Consider the following 20,795-nt stretch of genomic DNA (forward strand, 5'->3'; position numbering starts at 1 on the left):
TATAAGCCTTCAGCTGCACGGCGCGCCTCGCCCCAGCAGAAACTAGAGCACGCACTTTAGTGCGCACAGGCAAACCTCAAATAAGCGCAGCCTGAACTCCCAAGTTCATTGACCCTACCTGCCAAAACATCAAAAATCCTTCATAAATTCCCCAAAAATTCTTGGATCATTACCAAAAGTTAATCATTTGTTACTTGTGTCATTCTCAACCTTTCCTGGAAGTTTCATCCCAATCCGTTAACTACTTTTTGAGTTATTTTGCACACGGACAAACTAACTAACTAACGAACACACAAACCAACGGTAACGAAAACATAACCTCCTCCCTTGGCGGAGGTAAAAAGGGATGGAATTGAACAGAAATGATTCCCTGACTGTATAGCTGTCTTGAATTGAACTTAGAATACAGTTGTTCTTCATAATCAGCTGCCATTGCATCATTCTGCGACAGAGATATTTTTTTTTTTCCATCAGGAAGGATAATGAAGACACAAAAGTTGTCAGAAACAAATGGTAAGAGTAAGCTTTATAATGTGTTTTCCTCTATGAACACGTATGTTAATGGGGTTTTAGAACACAGGAAGGCATTTGAGGGACTACAGGCAGAGGCAACTGAGTGATGAAGGTTCCACATTGAAGACATCAACATTACTTCATTAATTCAATGACTAGTACACAGGGGTTGAAATGACTAATTTTTACAATGTATAGCCCAAACAAATGATTTCTCCTGCTCCACTGCATTTTGAAAATATCAAGCACTCTGCATGTTTTGTAAATACCACGTATGTATCAATGAAGCACTACATGGCACACAGCACTTTCTGTGTTGAGACATAGGGCGGCGAGTTAGCTCAGTCAGTTGGTAATGCGTCTGCCTCACGATCCAAAGGACCTGGGTTCGATTCCCGAGTCCAACTGAGCAATGTTGTGTGTAATCATACCGTCCCTTCTAGTATGAGAGGCATCACACCAGAGACTCCAACCCAAAGCACCTTCTGATCTGGAGATTCTCCCGCCTGAAACCCCTAGCAAACGGGAGACTCCAACTTGATGTGTGCGAAGCGCGAAGTTCCTAGGGTTCTAGATGCTCTCTTGTGCTATCTAAGGCTAATTTTTTCAACATACGATAGAAATAAGTAAGAAATCCCTTCCAACGGGAGACAAAGAGCCAGGGCGGGAGAAATTAGATCTCAAACGGGAGAACGGGAGATTTTGCAAAAATGGGTTTTCGGCGGGAGATATCCCGTCGAAAACGGGAGAGTTGGAGTCTCTGTCACACTCTGTCCCTCGGATACTTATGTAGGACATAGAATAGAGGACCGGAGTGTGAGAGAGTCACAACTCATGCACGTAAAAGATCCCGCTTCATTTATTCATCGCAAAGAACAGGGTGTTTAACCCTAATCAGGCTGGGCTACGGGGGGGGGCGGATTCCGCCCCCCCTTCAGATCTCGCCTATGGAACGCGCGATTGCGCCGAAAATCGGCACACGCGACGCCCGCAACGTATTCTATCAAAATGTACGGTTTCTTTCTCCGAAAAATTTTTCTTATATTTTATATTAATTAATTATTGTAATTTATGCATAAAATCAGTTTGGGGCTCTAAATCACTTATTAATGCTCCAATTAAGCTAATTTCTTTTTTAAAATGTTTCTTGTATCATTCTTCTGAGACATAGGATAAAAAAAAATCTGTATCGAAATTAATTTCTTATGTATTTTATTGTTTTTTGAATTTCTTATGTATTTCTCTGTTTTTTGACCTTTTGTTTTTGTTTGTTTTTTGGCCAAAATTTGTCACAGACATTTTTCGAAGCATTATTATGCTAAAATAAATTAATTTCGGCCATTCTAAGTGAAGATATGAATTTTTATGTGAATTAATTGAAAAAACACAATTTGCATTGGATTTGTACACAAAATCACGTTTTGGAGCAATTTTGGGGTTGACAAATTTTTTTCGAACGGGCGTCGCGTCAAAACGGTACGCGCGGGCGCAACAATTTGGGTCTCAAAAGTTGCGCGATACTTGAAAGAAAAAAGTCATGAAACATCGCGGCGGGAGCTTATCGCGTTGCGAAGATATTGCGCGAAACGTTGAGGGGGGGCGGATTCCGCCCCCCCCCCCCCAGCCTGATTAGGGTTAACCTGGTGTATGATTGCAGCTTTATTGCAGATGGAAATAAAACAAACAAACAAGAAACAAACACACAAACAAACATGATGTCACTGAAGGAACTCGCTCAAAGCTCACCTTGTGTAAAGTCAAATGCCCCAGGGCCATCTGTTGTGCCAGCAGCAAAACTGAATCCCATGGAAGGCTTGCATGTTTTACCCTGTTGCACAGGAGAGGGAAAAATATAGAAAGTTTTGCATCTAAATCAATATCATACTGAAAACTGAGATATGCAGAACAAAACAAATAAAACAAAACAAGTCTCTATTTTGTGAAATGTTATTCATGACAAGCACAATTGTTTCATTTGAAAATATTCATATTATCCACTCATATTTGACTTGTTTCAAGCTCTATAGCTTATCAATTACCTGGTACATAGACTTGAGACCACTAATTCTTAAATTAGACATCATGGGGTAAGAGTGTTAATACTGACTGTCCTGAAATACCCGTTTCATTTAAGAATATTAACATAAACTCACATTTTATTTTTGCTTCAAGCTCCATAGTCTATCAATTACATAGACTTGAGACCACACATTCTTGTCTTAGACATCATCTGTTATGAGTGGTAATACTGACTCTTGTGAAACAATGTTTTGCTTTTCAAAATATTCATAGATACACCCACATTTGATTTTTGCTTTAAATTCTACAGCTTATCAATCACAAGTGCGGCATATCTTAACCTCACAGAGACTTCTGGTAACGTGCCAGTTCTTGTCTTCATACATCACCTGATACAGGGTCTAATATTCACTGTCTGCTAAACTTGCTGAAAATAAGTGCACATACATTGTATAGCTCTTCAGCTTTCCCCTGACAAGATATTGATAAACAGTGTGCCTCTTTACAAACACACACACATATGATCAAAGCTTGATGACTCTGACAGCTGTTGAAAATGCTTACCTTGTAATGAATCTAAACTGGCACTTTAAAGAGAAGGCAATGCAAGCTTTTAGCCAGATAATTACAATTTCAATGCCTAACAAGTACCAAACTTAATAGTAAACAAATGTCTTGGACTGACAAAATCGAATGGTCGCACTCTACCTGGATGTAAGGTGATTTTAAAAGCTGCTTTTCAGCAATTCTCTGGTGAGGTTCAGTCTGCCAACAATGTATGTGTTGAAGTTCCATGGACTATAATTGTAGAATGTTTACAACCTACCATCAGCTCAAGAATCATCTTGACATGCAGACAAGTACATTATGAGATGTGTACTCACAATAAATGTTGAATTGTAAGGGACTGTGATGCTGGTCATATCCACATACTGATGAATGAATCCTATGGGTCCAGTCAGCATTTTGGTAGCACTCTTGTATAATTCCTGGAGTGAAATGGAGAAAAAAAAATTACCAACAATCCCAAAACATTCAAATTGATGAAATTCTTCCATTGTGAATAATTACACAGTACTTACTGCAAGCCATAATGATTAGAACCAGCACTGGACGTCGGAAGGAAGCTCGGTGGTCTAGTGGATAAGACGCCTGTGATCAGGAGGTTGTACAGTAGGTATAAATCTTGCTCGAGTATGTATGCCTATGATTTCTTTAGTCATGGCTACTATTATCAAAACACTGATCAATTAAGTGCTTACATACATCAATGTACGACAATTTGTCAATCAGTTTGCAAATCTAAGACAATATAATGAGGCAAAAATAAGAACCACATTATAGAATGCATAACTGGACTAAACAGAAAAAGGGAAGATATAATTAATTTAACCACAGAATGTTGAAATTGCAAATGTCAACTCTAACTTTTGATCTTTGACTTCCGATCTATCTATCCTCAATTCAAATTACTGAATACAAAGTTGCAATATTTTTTAAATGTCACAACATTTGTTTCATGGCTGTTGTCATTACAATGGGAAATTTTGATTGGTCTGGGGAAAGTGGCACTTGCAATGACCATTTGCTCCTATAGCTTTATTATGCTCCTTCCTCTGAGAAATAATGTATAGTTTTACAGTATTTTTCAGTATTTTATATTTTCAATATTTTTCAGGAGGAAATTCATTTCAACTTACCATGGCCTTGTTGAACTGGTTCTCTCCAATGATTCTTGTACTGTCAAACATGTCTTTCCCCGGTCCAAAAGCAATACACTTCTCATTCTGGTTTCACAGCATAAAACAAAACAAAACAAAATGTCAAACAAAGCAAGTAATGAACTTTCATTTATCATCACAGAGGAACTTGCCCCGAGAGAAAACCTACAGTACAAAACACGAGGTAGACTGAGATGGATTGATGTTAACATTAAATCATCTTCATCACTGAATCTTTAACTGTCATGACAGTCATCATCATCATCACATCAATGTTGCACAATTACAATCAAGGTCAATATCAATATTTTGCCAATAAAGTGTTGTCATCCTTTCCATCTGTTATCATCAATATGCCATCATTACAACCAATAAATATCATAATTGCCATTGCTATTATCACCTTTCTCCCTACTTCCTTCATCATTTTCACACTCGCCTTTTCGGTTTTATCGTGAGTTGAAATGACCCGTGTTATATGTATGGGTATGGGCCAAGGTGGCTTCATTTAGCAGGGTTTTTCTATGCATCTACTATCTGAAACTTGATCTTCTCTAGGTTAGCCCCTTTCAAATTCAAGTTTTGAAATCATTCCTTATTGTTTCTAACAAGCCTTCCTTTATTCTTATTCTTCTAGGTCAACAACAACAACAAAAAAAGGAAAAAAACTCTTTCTTAATATGTCTTCTATTCTTCCACTTGTTCATATCACCCTGGTTTGCTCATATCATAATCGTTATGTGATACCCCAAGAAAATAGCCCCCCCCCCCCCCCATTTTTTGAAAGTTTAGACAATTGCACTGATTCAAATGACAAGAAAATACCCTCACAAACTTGATCCATCCACCCCTAAAACCCGGAGTGGAGTTAACCAAACTGCTTGAAATTCAGAGAAAAATGACATCACTCAGATGGATGTGGTTTTGAGCACACTTTCATCCCTGCATCCATCTTGACTGGACGTGTGTTATCTTTCTCTGCATACAGGTAAGAAATCTTGCTTTTACCCCTTTTCAATTATTCAAAATCATTCCTTCCGATTGGTATAATTGGTGATTTTGTGATATTTAGTGTTTTGTAGTTGAATTGAATGGTTATTCCTTCAGAAAAGAGGAATTCTGAACACCAGTGGTGTTCTCAGCGAAGTTATTGAATATATGTATTTGTATTGACCTATTATCACTTACGACTGGATATGACTGGTATGCTAGTGTTGGTGAATAATAGAAATTGTGTTACTGTTATAATTGTGTAGTGATTGAGTAGTTTTCATGCTGTAAGAGTTGAAAATTACAACTTAAGCTGATTTAATTCCGGATTAAGTGCTGTTAGTGCGAGTGTGAACAAGCCATAGGCCGTACTACCCTGTGTAGGAGGACGGTCAGTCTAAACACTCTCCTAGGCGGTGCACCGTGCAAGAGTCCGTTGACCTTAGGCTATCTTGGGAATGACTGCAAAGTAACTGATATATATGTTATTCTGACTGAAAGCCCAAATGCCTTAACGTGTGCTAATTGTAAATACATGGATACTTGGTATGATGCTAATGGAATAGTAGTGTAGCATTGTGCAGAATGGAAACAGGGACGGATGATAATAGTGTACATTTGTAGATACATGTAGAATAGAGGTAGAGACAGAGAGTCGGTGTGAACACAGTTTGGGTGACTCACGCCAACCTCCACACCTTATCGGCCAGAGCTCTGACCACTAGCTCTCTGGACGGAGTGTTTATAGTTGTGGTCAGTGTCTCTCTCACTTTCCCAGCTCCTCAGTTCCTCACTTTTGGCCAGTTCCTCACTTTGGTATAAAGAAATTAAAAAGGAATCATTCAGGGATCGTCCCCAAAGTTTGGTCTTCAGAGCGACTGTCGTAAAAATTCCGAAATACTTTCGCTTTTGCCTGACGGCAGGGATCATCTCAAATGTTGCAAAAGTTTATAAGGTAAAAGATTTTACAGAAGCGTTTTGTTTTATATGAGAGGAATAAAATATAGAAACGAGCAGGAAAGAGAGAGAAAACCTGACTTTTAGAGAAACAAAGGAAAACTAAAGAAGTTGGATTTGTTTTGCAGTGTACTAAGATGACTAGTTTCCCGCTTGCTTTTAAAACAATTCTTGCCAAAGAAATGAATGCATTCCTGGTTTAGGTTTATTTAATCATTGATTGGTTCATGGATACAAACAGAGATTAATGATAGTTGCGTTTATTTGATTAAATCATTTGTATTTTAAATGACTGGTTAAGGTTAAACTAGCTAGCTTTTATTAAAAGAGAAGCTTACAGTTAATTATGCTTACTACAGAGGAATGATAAGAGTGATTGTTACGAGTAAGTGTTATAAATAACCTTTGATTTTCGAGACTCTTTGAGGTATAAATCAAGCATCATATTGAGCAAGGTAAATTATCAATTACACTGATGAAGAATTAGGTATTCATACCAGCAACTTGCATGTGTCATTCATATTGTGTTGATGAGAAGAAGTGTTTGATAATTATGTTGATTGCAATTAATATGATCATTGAAATTCGGTATGATTTATACCAGAATAAAGAGAGACACTTTCATCCCTGCATCCATCTTGACTGGACGTGTGTTATCTTTCTCTGCATACAGATCAAAGTGATATTGGATTGTGAATTCAACCCAGTTACTCGAGACCCGGGTAACAGTTATTAGTATTCTCTTTTTTATTTAATTTTCTTCTTTTCTTTTAACCTGCAAAGCAGTAACAACACATTGCATTTTTTTTTCAATCAAACATGTAATATTTTAAACACCTGCACAATACATCAAGTTTCAAAATGTTATCCATGTACACTTACTACCAAAGAAATGTATATCATTTAGATTATTAGACAGATGGTACGCAGAAATGAATAATGATTACGTTGCAGAACACAACTCGAGTGAATCAATAGTTTCAAGAAATGTATTTGAATAATAAACATCAGCATGAACTACATAAAAAGACATACTAAATCAGGTTTCAACACTACTGTCATGTAAAGTACAGTTTGTGAAAGTAAAAACAAAAAGACAGAAGAAAATCAAACCAATAAAAGCAAATTGTATACGGACAGCAACTCTATACAGGCACGCAGATGAAGTTAAGAATAACAAACTGTACCTTTCCATCACATGTGCTGCGATTTCTATCACACGGAAGACCAGTGTCAATGCAGCGAGCTCCCTGTGTGTTAGGCGAGACATCGCCGAGGTTGCTCTGGGCAAATGCAGCCACAAACTTTCCCTGATGGTGCATAGGTGAAAAAAAAAATTAAGATAATATCTAATCACACAGAAAAAAAAAAAACACAAATGCAAAACATATTAGACACGGAGGAAAAATCTGGGACTAATCCCAGACATTTCTGAATCCGTCGAGTTACTCTATACATGGAGAAATCCTCACGCCACCAACATCAAGAAGTGGCTACAGAGTAGAGCATTCACTCAAGAATAGAAATTTACCTTGTCAACTGGTGCTGAAAACTGTATATTTATATAATCATACTAATAAACCTTTGATGATTCATGGCAACCTCATGAACATCTAGACATTTGCTTTTGGATAGATGACCACAAGACCTGATAAGCACTAACATGTAAAATGCAACTTAGGGAGCATCCCAAGATTTTACTCCTAAACTTGAAGGAGGGGGTGGGGGGATTGCCATAAAGGAGCAGTACAATGCAGGACTCTCACTGTGCTTTGTTCTAGAATCAAGAACTCCCCTACTGGATGCTGTTGCCAAAGGAAAGAAAGGGGGGAAAGTTTTTAAAAGTATTCTGATTAAGGGATGTTTCATTCAGGTGATCCAGGAAATGTTCAATTCCTTCTTCTGCACTGTAGCCTTTGAGGATCAATCTCATGGGTATTTAATTTGTCGCTACATAGGACAAGGTTGGCAAAGTGTTTTTGTTGTCAAATGCAATCTTTTGTCCTTAGGTTGTCCATAATGTCAGAGAGCACTACAGAACTCCCATATTCACAAAGATGTTCTGAAGCAAAAAGTCAATGAATGATGATAATCTAGTCCCCCCAATCCTTACACTGTCTTGGCGTAAGAATGTCATACCGTTATAAAAACCCTAGGTAGCCTTATTCTCTGGTACAGCAAAAAATATTGGAGTTAGGGTAGGGAGTTATACAAACTCGATTGTACTAGATCGACTTGGCAAGTAATACAGTCAAGTGCACACGTAAGTAAGAGGTGATGAAAGGGTGCACCATCCTACATATCTGATGCCACCTATTATATGTAGATGGAGAGCCCCTATTAGACGGATAAAAACCAGCTGATATCAGCTTGGTGCCGCATTTCTTCACCCACCCTGCCAGGCAGAGAGCCTGGGTTGAATTGCTTCTCCATCAGCTGAGAGGCGTAGCCCTTGTTGTCGCCGCTGATCAGAGAATTGGTGTTGTTCATACTGGTACCGTGCACCGCAAACCAGCTGTCACCACAAAGAAAGAAAAGGAGGTGGGGATGTTGAAATATAAGTGAGTATTGTATTCTTAAATGCAGCAAGAACATTATTATTATCATTTTTTTTTTTTTTTTAGCAAAGTGCCGATGCTCAGGGGAAGCCACAGATCTTGTGATACAGATAACAACTATTTTGTTTGCAATAAACTGAAGTAGCATCCCTCTTACATCTTTGTCAATAAATGCAGCTTGTTTTAACACACCCAAGCACAGCATTTTCACCAATTACATACAATTCTGTCACGTGGCTAAAGAGTGCTAGCTGGATTAATTTTTCCTCAATCGAACTAATATAAAATACTGTTAAGCAAAAAAAAAAACACACACACACACACAAATCAGTATTCAAATTAGTGAACTCTTTTGTCTCGTTGTTTATACTGCAATTTACTTACAAATTGCCCTTCATTGATGTAAATAAGCACAGACTATTCAGTGTTTTAGAAGTAGCCATTATAATAAAATCATGAGCAGACATACTCGAGCTGGCCTCGAACTAACAATCTCCTGATTACTAGATTAGACTTGACAACAATCTCCTCATTACTAGCTGATTTGTAAATCAGTTACAATAATTAGTAGTAGAAAAGAAAAGAAATGGCACTGTATGCATGACAGGCTCAATACAAATGCCTAATAAAGATCTGACTGCCCTTGAAAAAAAAGTGGGATGAACATCCAGACACATGTTCAGGATTTAAAAAAAAAAAAAAAAAGCATGCCCAACACACAGGTAGTAAGCTACAGTGGTCACTTTCTGTGACTAGCAACAGCTGATAGATGACTTCAACAAAGCAAAAGGTGTTTTACAGAAGAACGACTCACTTTATCATTCCGATGTCTCCTCCGTCAACGTCTTGAAGCTTCAGTACTGTCATCAGTTTGTCGACGTTATACTTGTACCTGGACAGGAAGGGACGTACAGACATGGAGTATGACATCTCCACAATATCACATTACATGAAGTGTGCAACATATCGTCGCTGGGGTGACAAAACCTCTTATCTCAAAATTGTCAAATGTTCAGGAGAGCGAAAAAAACATGGTGGCCAAAGCACTATAGTGAATGGGAAAGCCTTCTCTTTGACATGTCATGGTGGCTTCATTTTTGGAGTAAGACAGTTAGGATTTGGCCAAGACATCACTTGACCCATTATTTGACCATTAAGCTAAAAAAAAAATTTGTTGACATTTTTGAGATACGAGGTCTTGTCACCCCAGCGACGATATGTAGCTCAAGCTCTATATTATTCTGCATCTCAGTTCTCCAATGCTATTGATACAACAAAAAGGGGATACTGTAAGATGAGATAATTTCGCATGAATTTTGATTTCACAAGTTTCGCAAAAGCCAAGATTCACAAAATTAATCCATTCCATACTGAATTCTGAAATGCCCACAAACTTAATACGCAGGACACCAGGTTCCCATACAGAACGAGTTAAAATGCATGCAAACCAAAATGTTCTTGTCTACAATATTATGCATGAATGCCAGTGGCAACTATGATAATTTCATGCCAAGGAAAAGGCATCGGCTCCTAATTGTGAAATTTCTTGCTGTACAATATATTGTTAATGTCTGAACACACTGTCTTAACCCACTGTGGATGGACTGATTTTGCTACAACATGCATTTCCCATAGACACATGCCCGAGTATACTCGGGACTTGTCCTCAGCAGGTTAAACTCCTAATGCCACATTTATAACGAGTACAATGCCTACAAAACCGATACCACAACTCACTTTGCCTGTTCTTCCCTTGGGTTGTTCTCGTATGCCGTGGGGCTGCGATTGATGTTGGAGTCCAGCAAGATCCCGTCGTTATAAAAGATGTTACCGGGTACCACTGAATTATGCGCCATCTCAACACTCTTGATGACAGAAATACAGTGAAACCAATGATACATTAAACACAACTCTATGAATACAACTTTTCTCTGAGACTGTGCAACCCTTGAGAAGAAACAAGAATGAAGATACAATTACGATGAATAAACATCTTCATGTATAAGTATGCTGGATTACACTGCAGATTACCACATAAAGTACATTGGTTTGGTACAAAAATGAGCAATGGTCAGTAAAATGACAATGACAAAAATGTTTTTCTGTACAATACTCTGGATGACTGCTGTAAATTTTAATTAGGCAAAAAGCGGTGACCCCAGTGTCCAACATATGAAATGAGAAAAATTGTTGAACATATTACATAGCGATATCAAATGTGGTACCACAAGCTAGTTATTTTCAGCATATATTGTACACTTTGAACACAAAACAGTACATGCATATTCTTCTCTGATATAATTTCATGCAAACCTCAAGATGATGTACAGCCATGCTTCTCAAACTTTTTTAACCCAAGGACCACTTTGGCCCCTACAAAGTTTTTTGGGGCACAGTAGATGGGCAGATCGAATAAAAATTATCTTTTTTCATGATTTTCATTTTGGGAAAACATCGCAGCCCAATTGTGAGAGTTTCGTGGCCCACTTGTTGAGAAGCATAGATGTAGAGCATCTGTAGCGTACAAGTGAGGTGTGAATAAAAATTCCCAACAATTAAAAGGCACTGATTTAATACACACTGCCACAAGATACTCCTCACATAGGTCTTCAATATTTGGCTCATCTGTAAGTATAACTGTCAGGTAAAAACCAATTCATGTTTCAACCACTGTGTTCACACATTTTCGTCAAGGGTCAAATTTCTTATGTGTTTATTTGTCCTAGGTAATCAGTATTCTTCTTGACCTACGTTTGATAACAAGTAACAGATAACTTTTGGCCATCTTGAATGCTTATTCAATGTATAACAGGAGTGTAAACAATGAGCCCTATCTCTAAAATTCCAGGTGACCTTTAGAATGGATACATTGTGATTAAACCAACACAAACAAACGAAAACAAACTGTTTGTAGATTGGTGGGCGTAAGCACATTTTGTTTTGGTAAGTTCAGACTGTAACGTACTAAAGATTCAAACTTAACTCTTCATTTGCAAAAGTGAAGGAGATACATGGCTTTTGATTTGACTGCATGCAGTAATTTGATCTTCTTGCCATGTTTCTATCCAATTTCATTTCATGTCATTTCATTAGGTGATACGCTATCAGCGTATCACCTATTGTGATTGTCAAAATCTCTCTTTATTTTTTTTTATTCTTCTTTCTTTCTGGACAATTTTGTGTCGTCAATATCTCAAGAATGACATTACGAAATAACATGACATTTTCAGTCAACATGTCTCATGACAAAATCTAGCCACAATAAGGTTTTCATTACAGTAACATATCTATGACGTCATCTAGGCGCCATTTTGTGATTTTCGGACCTTGTCACATGATCGATCATAACTTCATAACTAGATGTCATTTCTGTATCATTTTCGGTGGACATGAAGTTCAGGTCACGCTCTATCTTACTTTTTAACGCTAGTTACACAGGTCATCATCGCGTAAGCGCGCGTCAAAATTTTAAAAGGCTCAAAACGACTTCCCAATGGGAAATCTCGAAGTTTCAGACAATTTTAAGCGTTTCAAACATTTTCTCGCGTGCGCGTCCGTCCGCGCAATTTCGTGCGCAGAGCCGGTAAGCAACATGAAAATGCATTTTGTTTTGACTGATTTGGATTCCTGATACTTTGAGTAACAATATCCATTGATTTCCGATCGATTTCGACCTATAACAAAGGAATGCACTGGCGTCTTTCTGCAAATATAGTGAAAAAATATGTCTTTGTTTATTTCGCCATAGCTCTTTAAATCGTCCGTCGACCCTATATTTCTATTGCATATTACAAAAGTATATGAATTGTAAATAACATTCCAAGTATCAATATTGCCAGGATAACGCGATGACGTCATCATATCGTCATTTTAAATAAAAAAAGTGGAATTGATTTTTTTGAGGTACTGTTTCTGACATTCATTTGCTCGTATCTCTGTTGTTTAAGCTCAATATTATCCCAAATTCAGATATGTTGTACTTTGAACATTTGCCTCTCAAGTCCACGTGATGGTTTTGAAATATGATGACGTCATCATACTAGAAATTGTGATTAAAGGTAAAGACTCAAAATTGGACAGGTTTACGTGTTATGTCTATGGGAGGTGATTTTTTTTTAGAACCATGCATTCACTTGACAACGTTTAAGCACCTTTACCTCAGCTGATTTTGCTTCATTTCCTCTGAAACTTAAGTATGTTGTAGCTCAGACAATAAGCTGCAGTCATCATGCATTTTATATTTTCAAATCTCCTCATCAGGTCGACAATTTTGTAGTTAAAGACTGAAAATGAGAACGCAATCTGTACGGAACGATTCCCGATTGTTCTTTGCAACTGTATATTGGTCGAATCCACGCGGCCACTTGTGGGAAGTTGAATGGCGCCATCTCAATCAGCAGTGTCACGATAGTATTATCATATATTTAAGTTTCTCATGGGATCTTCAGGATAGCCGTGTGGCGTAATCGCTTAGCGCGCTGGGTGTTAATAACTCCATACCCGGACGGCGAGAAGTTCGACTCCCGCAGGAGTTTTCTCTTTCTTTCTTTCTTTTTTTTTTTTTTCGGCAGTTCAGCTTTACTCCGATGTCATTTATCGTATTATTTTATCAAGTATACGTAACCCGTGAACACGGCTGCTCTATTTCCCTTGTTTTGTATTGGAGATTTGGAGATTGGGTTTGCTTCATTAATTTTGTCACACTTAATGTTGTAAATTGCCCCTTGTTACAGTGTCCCGCTTGCCACCTTTCGTTTGCTCGTTCCTTTTCTCTTCATTGGTTCTTGTTATATTGTAACAGGATAGGTAGGAACATGTACGTTTAGATAACTGGCAGGAATGGGAGCTGATATGATTAACTCTAGTCCAGGTGTATGGCGTCTCGCTCATCTCTTTGAAATTCCAGGTTGTTATTGTTTGACCCAATATCGGAGTTGTATACAGGTATTATGTTGCTATAGAGGTATCTTGTGCCACATGAATGGAAGGCATCACTGTTTAGTAGTAGTAATGAACTTTTTCATGTTGTAAATGATATAAAGATATGAATTTCACATCCAATCTTCGGGACAGCCGTGTGGCCTTATAGTCGCTTAGCGCGCTGCATGGTCATTATGCACTACCTTAGGACGAGATGTTCGGGACCCGCAGGACGCTATTATTTTTTTTCTCTCTCTTTCTTTGTTTTTCTTTTGGCAGTTCAGCTTCATTCCGATGTCATTACCCCACGACACACAGTCACTCAAGTTCCTTTTTTTTTTTTTTTGTCGGAGGCTGGAGGTTGGATTTGCTTCATTTATCATACGTAATGTTGTAAATTGCCCTTGGTATACAGTGCCCCGCTTGCCACCTTTCGTTTTCTCTTTCCTTTTCTCTACGTTTGTTCCTGTTATACACTGCACAAGACAGGTCGGAAAATAATTTACATAACTCAACTGGAGCAGGAATGGCAACTGAATAAATTAACTCTAGGCCAGGTGTAGTATGGCGTCTCGCTCGTCTCTTTGAAATTCCAGGTTGTTATTGTTTGACCCAATAACGGAATTGTAGACAGGTTTTATGTTGCTATAGAGGTATCTTGTGCCACATGAGTAGAAGGCATCACTGTTTAGTAGTAGTAATGAACTTTTTCATGTCCCTCCATGTCAATTATAGTGTGTTCAAAGGGGTTGTGTGTCTATCTGCCGAAGAAAAGGAAAACCTTATTTTCGTCATTGCTATTTCTCTATACGTAACCGTAGGTGATGAGTGTTGTTGGTATCTGAGCAGTGAATAACACAGCATCAGGCTAAAATCCCCCTTAGTTATACGCGCTAAGCGTTCAATTTGATATATCTTTATTTATGTAGTCAATCACTGCTAATGGAGTTACAGAATTATGTTATGACACCTTTCACTGAAAGTTTGTAAAGCAAAGTTTATGGACAAGGCAAGCAATTGTACATGAATAATACCAATGATTTCAGAGGGAAATTATGGTATACCTAAATGTAAGGGTATCATTGCTTTGGAATTGCTGAGACAATAATTATCTTGGCACGAGGGCTTCCACTTCTGATAACTGATCCCTTTGAAGATGTGTCGGTCACGGGTGATCATCGTGATTCATCTTTCACGTAGAAGCTTCCGTTCCACACTCTTAGTTCGAGAAGACTTACCATCATACTTCAAATTATGATTAAAGGTAAAGACTCAAAATCAGACAAGTTGACGTGTTATGTCTATGGGAGGTGATTTTTTTTTTAAACCATGCATTGACTTGACAATGTTTAAGCACCTTTATTTCAGCTGATTTTGCTCCATTTCCTCTGAAACTTAAGTATGTGGTAGCTCAGACAATAAGCTGCAGTAATCATGCATTTTATTTTTTTCAAATCTCCTCATCAGGTTGATAATTTTGCAGCTAAAAACTGAAAATGAGAATGGAATGTGGACCAAACGATTCCTGAATCATCTTTCACATATAAGCTTGCGTTCCTCATATTTTCTCGTCAAGACGTACATGGCCGAGAGGATAAAGGCGACGTCACAAGAGACGTGAGGTTGCATACGTACGGGTTCGAACCCCATAAGAGCACGAAACAATTAAAATGCTTACATCTTTTGCTTTTTTTCTTTTATGGAGTATTCACCTTCGTCCATGTAGAAATCACGTTTTCATGTAAACGTACACACACACACAGGTACACACACACACACACACACACACATACAATATCCCTTTGTTTTGTGCTGGAGACCACATTGCTTTGACTGTCAACTTGGACTTGAAATTGCAAATGTTAAAGTGAAGATGACTCTTAAAAGACCGCATGGCCATGTTTGATTTTCTTTTACAATATAAAGACCTATTGGTAAATACTCATTCACATATCCTTTCCAATCAACTTACTTGGACACGCCGACACCACACGAAATTTTCAAATGGTTGCATGACAGAAACAATTCCATCTGAATTATGTAGGACTGTATAAAGAATTGGACTTCACGAATATTTCTCAATATTACTTCAAGTCGCTACTTAACATTATTTTCGTTGTCGATCACTGAAAATGAGAATGGAATCTGGTCGAAACGATTCCCGACTTATCTTTGCAACTGTATATTGATCGAATCTACGCGGCCACTCGTGGGAAGTTGAATAGCGCTATCAGTCACTTGACGTATATCGCCAAAAAACTGAATATCAATGTAAATTTGTGTTGTGTATAGCATCCATAGATAGATTTAAGTTTCGCAGAAGATCTTCGGATCTTCCGTGAGGCAGAATCGCTTAGCACGCTGCGTGTTTATAATGCCCGACCGGAAGGAGAGAAGTTAATCGAGTCCCGCAGGACTTTTTCCTTTTATTTCTTTTTTCTTTTTTTTCTGCAGTTCAGCTTCACTCTGATGTCATGAACATAGCTACTCTGTTTCCCTTGTTTTGTATTGGAGTTTGGAGGTTGGGTTTGCTTCTTTAATTTTGTCACACGTTATGTTGTAAATTGCCCCTTGAAACAGTACCCCGCTTGCCACCATTCGTTTTCTCTTTCCTTTTCTCTTCATTTGTTCTTGTTATACTGTAGTAGGATATTTAGGAACGTGTACGTTTATATAACTAACAGGAATGGGAACTGAATTAATTAACTCTAGTCCAGGACAGGTGCATGGCGTCTCGCTTTGTATCTCTTTGGAATTCCAGGTTGTCGGTTATTGTTTGACCAAATAACGGAGTTAAAGACAGGCAGGGAAGGAAGTGACTTGATATTGCTTCATAATGAGGAATTTCGGGCAACACCTTTCCAAGTGTAGTGATTATGACGGGGTTCTCTGTCGTTTATTTTCGTCATGGCTGTTTCACTAGTTTAGCCATAGGTGATATTATGTTGTTGGCATCTGGGAGAATAGAACAGATGAGTACCAAACTGGAATAGCCCTATAAGCAATGTGGTAAGCGTTCAATTTTTTGCATTATCTTTCTTCTTTAAAGTCAATCACTACTGATCGAAATACACAATATAATATGACACGTTCCATTGGTAGTTTAGGAAAAGGGAGTTAATGCACGATGCAATGATAAATGTGCTACCATTGATTTTAGAGACGTCATTGTGGTGTGGTACTGGTGATGGTAAGGGAACCATAGATTGCTTTTAAAGTAATGAGACAATCATTGGACCTTTGCATCAAGACCGTATTCCCATCTAGAATATAATGCATGTTCGTGCGGCGTTTTTTTTTTTTAATCCTGACGTGGACATTTTCTTTTTCTTGTTTTTAATTTAAGAATGTTATATCTAAATTTGTTTCTTTCCCCTAACATGTTTTTTGGTTGAATATAAAGTTGGACGTTCCATGACCGAGCAGCGATTTAGTTACAGTTTCAATGCATCTTGTTTACCATCTTCTCTGACATTAAATTGATGGTTTTTATATTTGACATTGTCCGTCTATTTGCCTGTTTATGCTCATAAAACACTGCTATAACAACTAATACATTTGCTTCACTTGTCACACGCAATGATATGGATTGCAGTTGTGCATGCAGTTTTACTTCCGCCACCTTTCGTTTTTCTCTCCCCTTTTCCCTCACTTTGGTTTTGTTATACTGCAGATGGGAATGATTACAATAACATAACCCAACTTGAAGTAGGAATGAGAACTGAATAGATTAACTCTAGGCCAGGTGTATATAGCGTCTCGCTCATCTCTTTGAAATTTCAGGTTGTCATTGTTCGATCAACGGAGTTGAAGACAGGCTTTATGTTGCTATAGAGGTATCTCGCGCCACATGAATGGAATGCATACGCTGTTTAGTATTAGTGCAACCCTTACCTCCTCTATAGGTTTAGGCTATAGATTTGGTTTAGGTTTTGGTTGGTCTGTTATTGCCTCAATTATGAAAATGTGTAAAGTTATATGTTTACACTAGTTGACTGGTCATCATTATTAATTCTCTCACATAAACCACCACCGCATCCATCACAATCACTCCAGCATGCGCTATATAAACTCCTTACACTAAGTAATGAAGACAACAGACATTTGGTTTATGTGGATGCCACATTATATTAGGGTCTTGCAAGTCTGATAGGTTGAAACCATCAACTTGGTGTATCTTAATTATTTCCTTAATTACTCATGCAATTTATAGATGCTTAATATGGAGGTGAATTATAAAACCCTAAACTTCATTTGTGCTACTCACGGTACCGTGCGCGGAGTCCATTGTCCATTTTATAATTCGGAGGATGCACAAGTCATCAAATTAGATAAATTTCAGCGAAACGCGAAATGGGAGGAGGCGTCTCCATGGTTTGGATCCTCAATGTTAAATGGCAGCGGCGCTCCAGGCTTGGCTCCAAAAAAAGGGGTCGAGAGTGTTCGTCGGGGCGTCCAATCTCCATCAAATTTGTTCGGGTACTCGGTGTCGACTTTGAATAGGCGACAGGAACATGGGCACGACACAATGTAAATCAACGTCTTCTGTCGAAGTCCAAAAGCATCAATTGTAACTGTTGATGCGACATAATCCGCTCCCGGGATCAGGAAAATCAGACAAGCATCTCAAGTGCACATAAGATGAAAAATAGGAGCTATAGAAAGTTAATGGTACAAAGTCTCAGGAAGGTACCATATTGAAGTTTCACGTTGCGAGACTGATCCCCTTCGGAGATTCGTAGAAGTTATGCAACTTTTAAGATGCTTGGAACATTTCTGCTCCTCTGGAGTCCCGAGAAGAAGTCTCAGAAAGGCATTGCTCGAAGTTAGCAGGGTTAGGGTAATATAATTGCTCCCTTCAGAGTCTAAAGGAAAAGTTGCTCTGGATTATAAGGATTTGGGAGGCATGACTGCTCCCTTCGGAGTCCAAAGGAGAAATCGCATTCAGTTATCATTTTCTCTCACCTCCACATCTCATGTCACCTCCATCCTAAACAATCTTCATTAATATTAAAACCCTCTCTCTACATCTCATACGCTAATTGGTTAGCTTTACATGTCAGTCACTGATGGTTGTCGAGTACCATTGGTTGATTACATTTTAGGTTGGCATAAAGTATAAAACAAATTCTGATTGGTCGAATATTCTTTGGCTCCGCCTATCTTCCTTCCAAACTCTTCCAAAAAAAAAATGATTACTAAGATGTGACTTGCCTTGAGCTGTCCATTGATGCATCTGGTTTATTTACAAACCCTTCGAAGTGGTTGCTATTGTGGTTGGGGTAGAGGTCTGCATAATCTCTCATTTCTTTACTTTCTCTTCCATTGGGTTTCTCTTTAATCTGACCTCAGTCATTAATGATTCCAAGTTTTAGGACAAAGGTCGCCATTTACTCTGGGCTTGGCCGGTCAGTGGCCTAGACTACATTATTCACACAAGGAAGATAAACTTTGTTTTAGATTTTGCTATCTGTGTGAATGGGATAGCCTGTGGGAGTGATATGGGGGAATTCACATTGAAATATGATCTTTAGGTGTAGTAACAGACTGAGCTCAGAAACACTATGTGAATGGGCAGTTCCTGTATGATTCATAGATAAGGGATGATTTATAGTTTCTGACCCCAGTAGGGAGACCGCATGACCTCTTCTAGTGAGAGCGCATGACCTCTAGTGAGAGGGTGTTGGTCCTGAATGAACATATTGAGAGATGGATGGAACAAAGCGATAGCTTAAGTCAAATGAATGTGCTTCCAGTTTGTAAATGGGCACAAAGGATGGAATAAAATCAAAGGACTACATAAACTGGTATTTGGTAAAGCCCCTTTAACAGCCAACTGGCTGGGCTACATCTACCCCACCTCCGAGGAAATTTCGCCCTCGAAATTTGATTGTATGTCACTTATTTACATATTTACAGTTTACAACTATTAATGCATAATTGACAACCAACAGTGGCCGACTTTGGCATCCACTTTGTTTCTTAAGCAAACTGTGATTAAATGCGATTAAATATGGTTGATAGTGACAAGAATCCATAACAATAAGCTGCAGACATTTATAAAGGTCGAATAACACATTACTTTGCGCACCTCTCAGTTTTGGGACACAAAAACAACAAGATATCATGTAAGATTACTTGGCTGCAAATGCTCAAGTTGCGAAGTATTCTACATGAATCAATCCAAAGTAATATCATCTTGACTTGCGCATGGAGAGTCATCCCCTGTAGCGTGAAAACATCTTAATTATCACATTTGAATAGAACAGTGTGGATAAAGTCCACTAAATAAAAAAAAGCAGCACAAATGTAAATGTACTAATAACATAATAAAACAGATATGAGTGCTTCTCTGTCAATCAGTCAAACGGGTTGATACATAAATAAGCCTGCAAAATTATATTCATTTGGCAGTAATTCTACAGCCAACATCACTATCATAAAATGAGCCACGATACAATTCAACTTTGGTCCTCTATTGGAGTGGCCTAGATTCAACTTTTTGTCCATCAACCGAGCGGACCATAGCCACTTATGGCCGAACATGAATTAGATATCACCAAAAAAAAACTATTTTCTTCCTGCATGTAGAAAACATAATCGTATTTTTTGTCTTGGCCTGGTGTGTCTACACAGGCTTTAAAACATACTTTTTGGTAAGCAATCTATGCTTAACAAATGAAATTGAGGGTTTGTCATTTTATGGTGACAAATACGGTAACATTAAAAAGAAATTTGTCAGACTGTTTGATCTGCGTAAGGAGACTTCAAACTTTAAATTCTCAACAAACAACTACAGGACTTGTCATTGTACTCCTTGTACAGTGGTCAAATCTCACGATAAATAGCACAAATTTCACAAACCGATATCAAGCGTAAATACAATTAATACACAACACATATTAAGGCAACTTGTACATTTGCGACAAATTTTGTCAATTCGACAAAAAAAATCCATATGAAATGCAGCTTCCACAACATTAGTTCAAACCAAACAAGATAGCAAACAGAACTTATGACTGATGAGCTCTGTCACGTTCACTATTTAGCAAAAAGGGATGAAATATCAATGATTTCACCAAAAATTACAATCTCCCCTAAATACAAGAGGATCTCA

The 20,795-nt window shown here is 38.1% G+C and overlaps 2 protein-coding genes across 2 annotated transcripts in view; one reads left to right on the forward strand and one right to left on the reverse strand.

Moving 5' to 3' along the window:
• Positions 1–20,795, forward strand: part of LOC140228841 (putative neutral ceramidase C) — a 103,786-nt gene that overhangs the window by 52,309 nt on the left and 30,682 nt on the right. The window lies entirely within an intron of this gene.
• Positions 1–20,795, reverse strand: part of LOC140229289 (uncharacterized) — a 44,653-nt gene that overhangs the window by 8,873 nt on the left and 14,985 nt on the right. Inside the window, exons 4-10 of the mRNA XM_072309564.1 lie at positions 10,496–10,623; positions 9,573–9,650; positions 8,595–8,715; positions 7,388–7,510; positions 4,233–4,319; positions 3,417–3,521; positions 2,260–2,341 (exon numbers count right to left, since the gene is read on the reverse strand). Coding sequence (XP_072165665.1) covers positions 2,260–2,341; positions 3,417–3,521; positions 4,233–4,319; positions 7,388–7,510; positions 8,595–8,715; positions 9,573–9,650; positions 10,496–10,623 — 724 coding nt within the window. The remainder of the gene's footprint in view (positions 1–2,259; positions 2,342–3,416; positions 3,522–4,232; positions 4,320–7,387; positions 7,511–8,594; positions 8,716–9,572; positions 9,651–10,495; positions 10,624–20,795) is intronic.

The sequence above is a fragment of the Diadema setosum genome, chromosome 5 (genome assembly GCF_964275005.1).
Source record: "Diadema setosum chromosome 5, eeDiaSeto1, whole genome shotgun sequence".
Taxonomy (NCBI): Eukaryota; Metazoa; Echinodermata; class Echinoidea; order Diadematoida; family Diadematidae; genus Diadema; species Diadema setosum.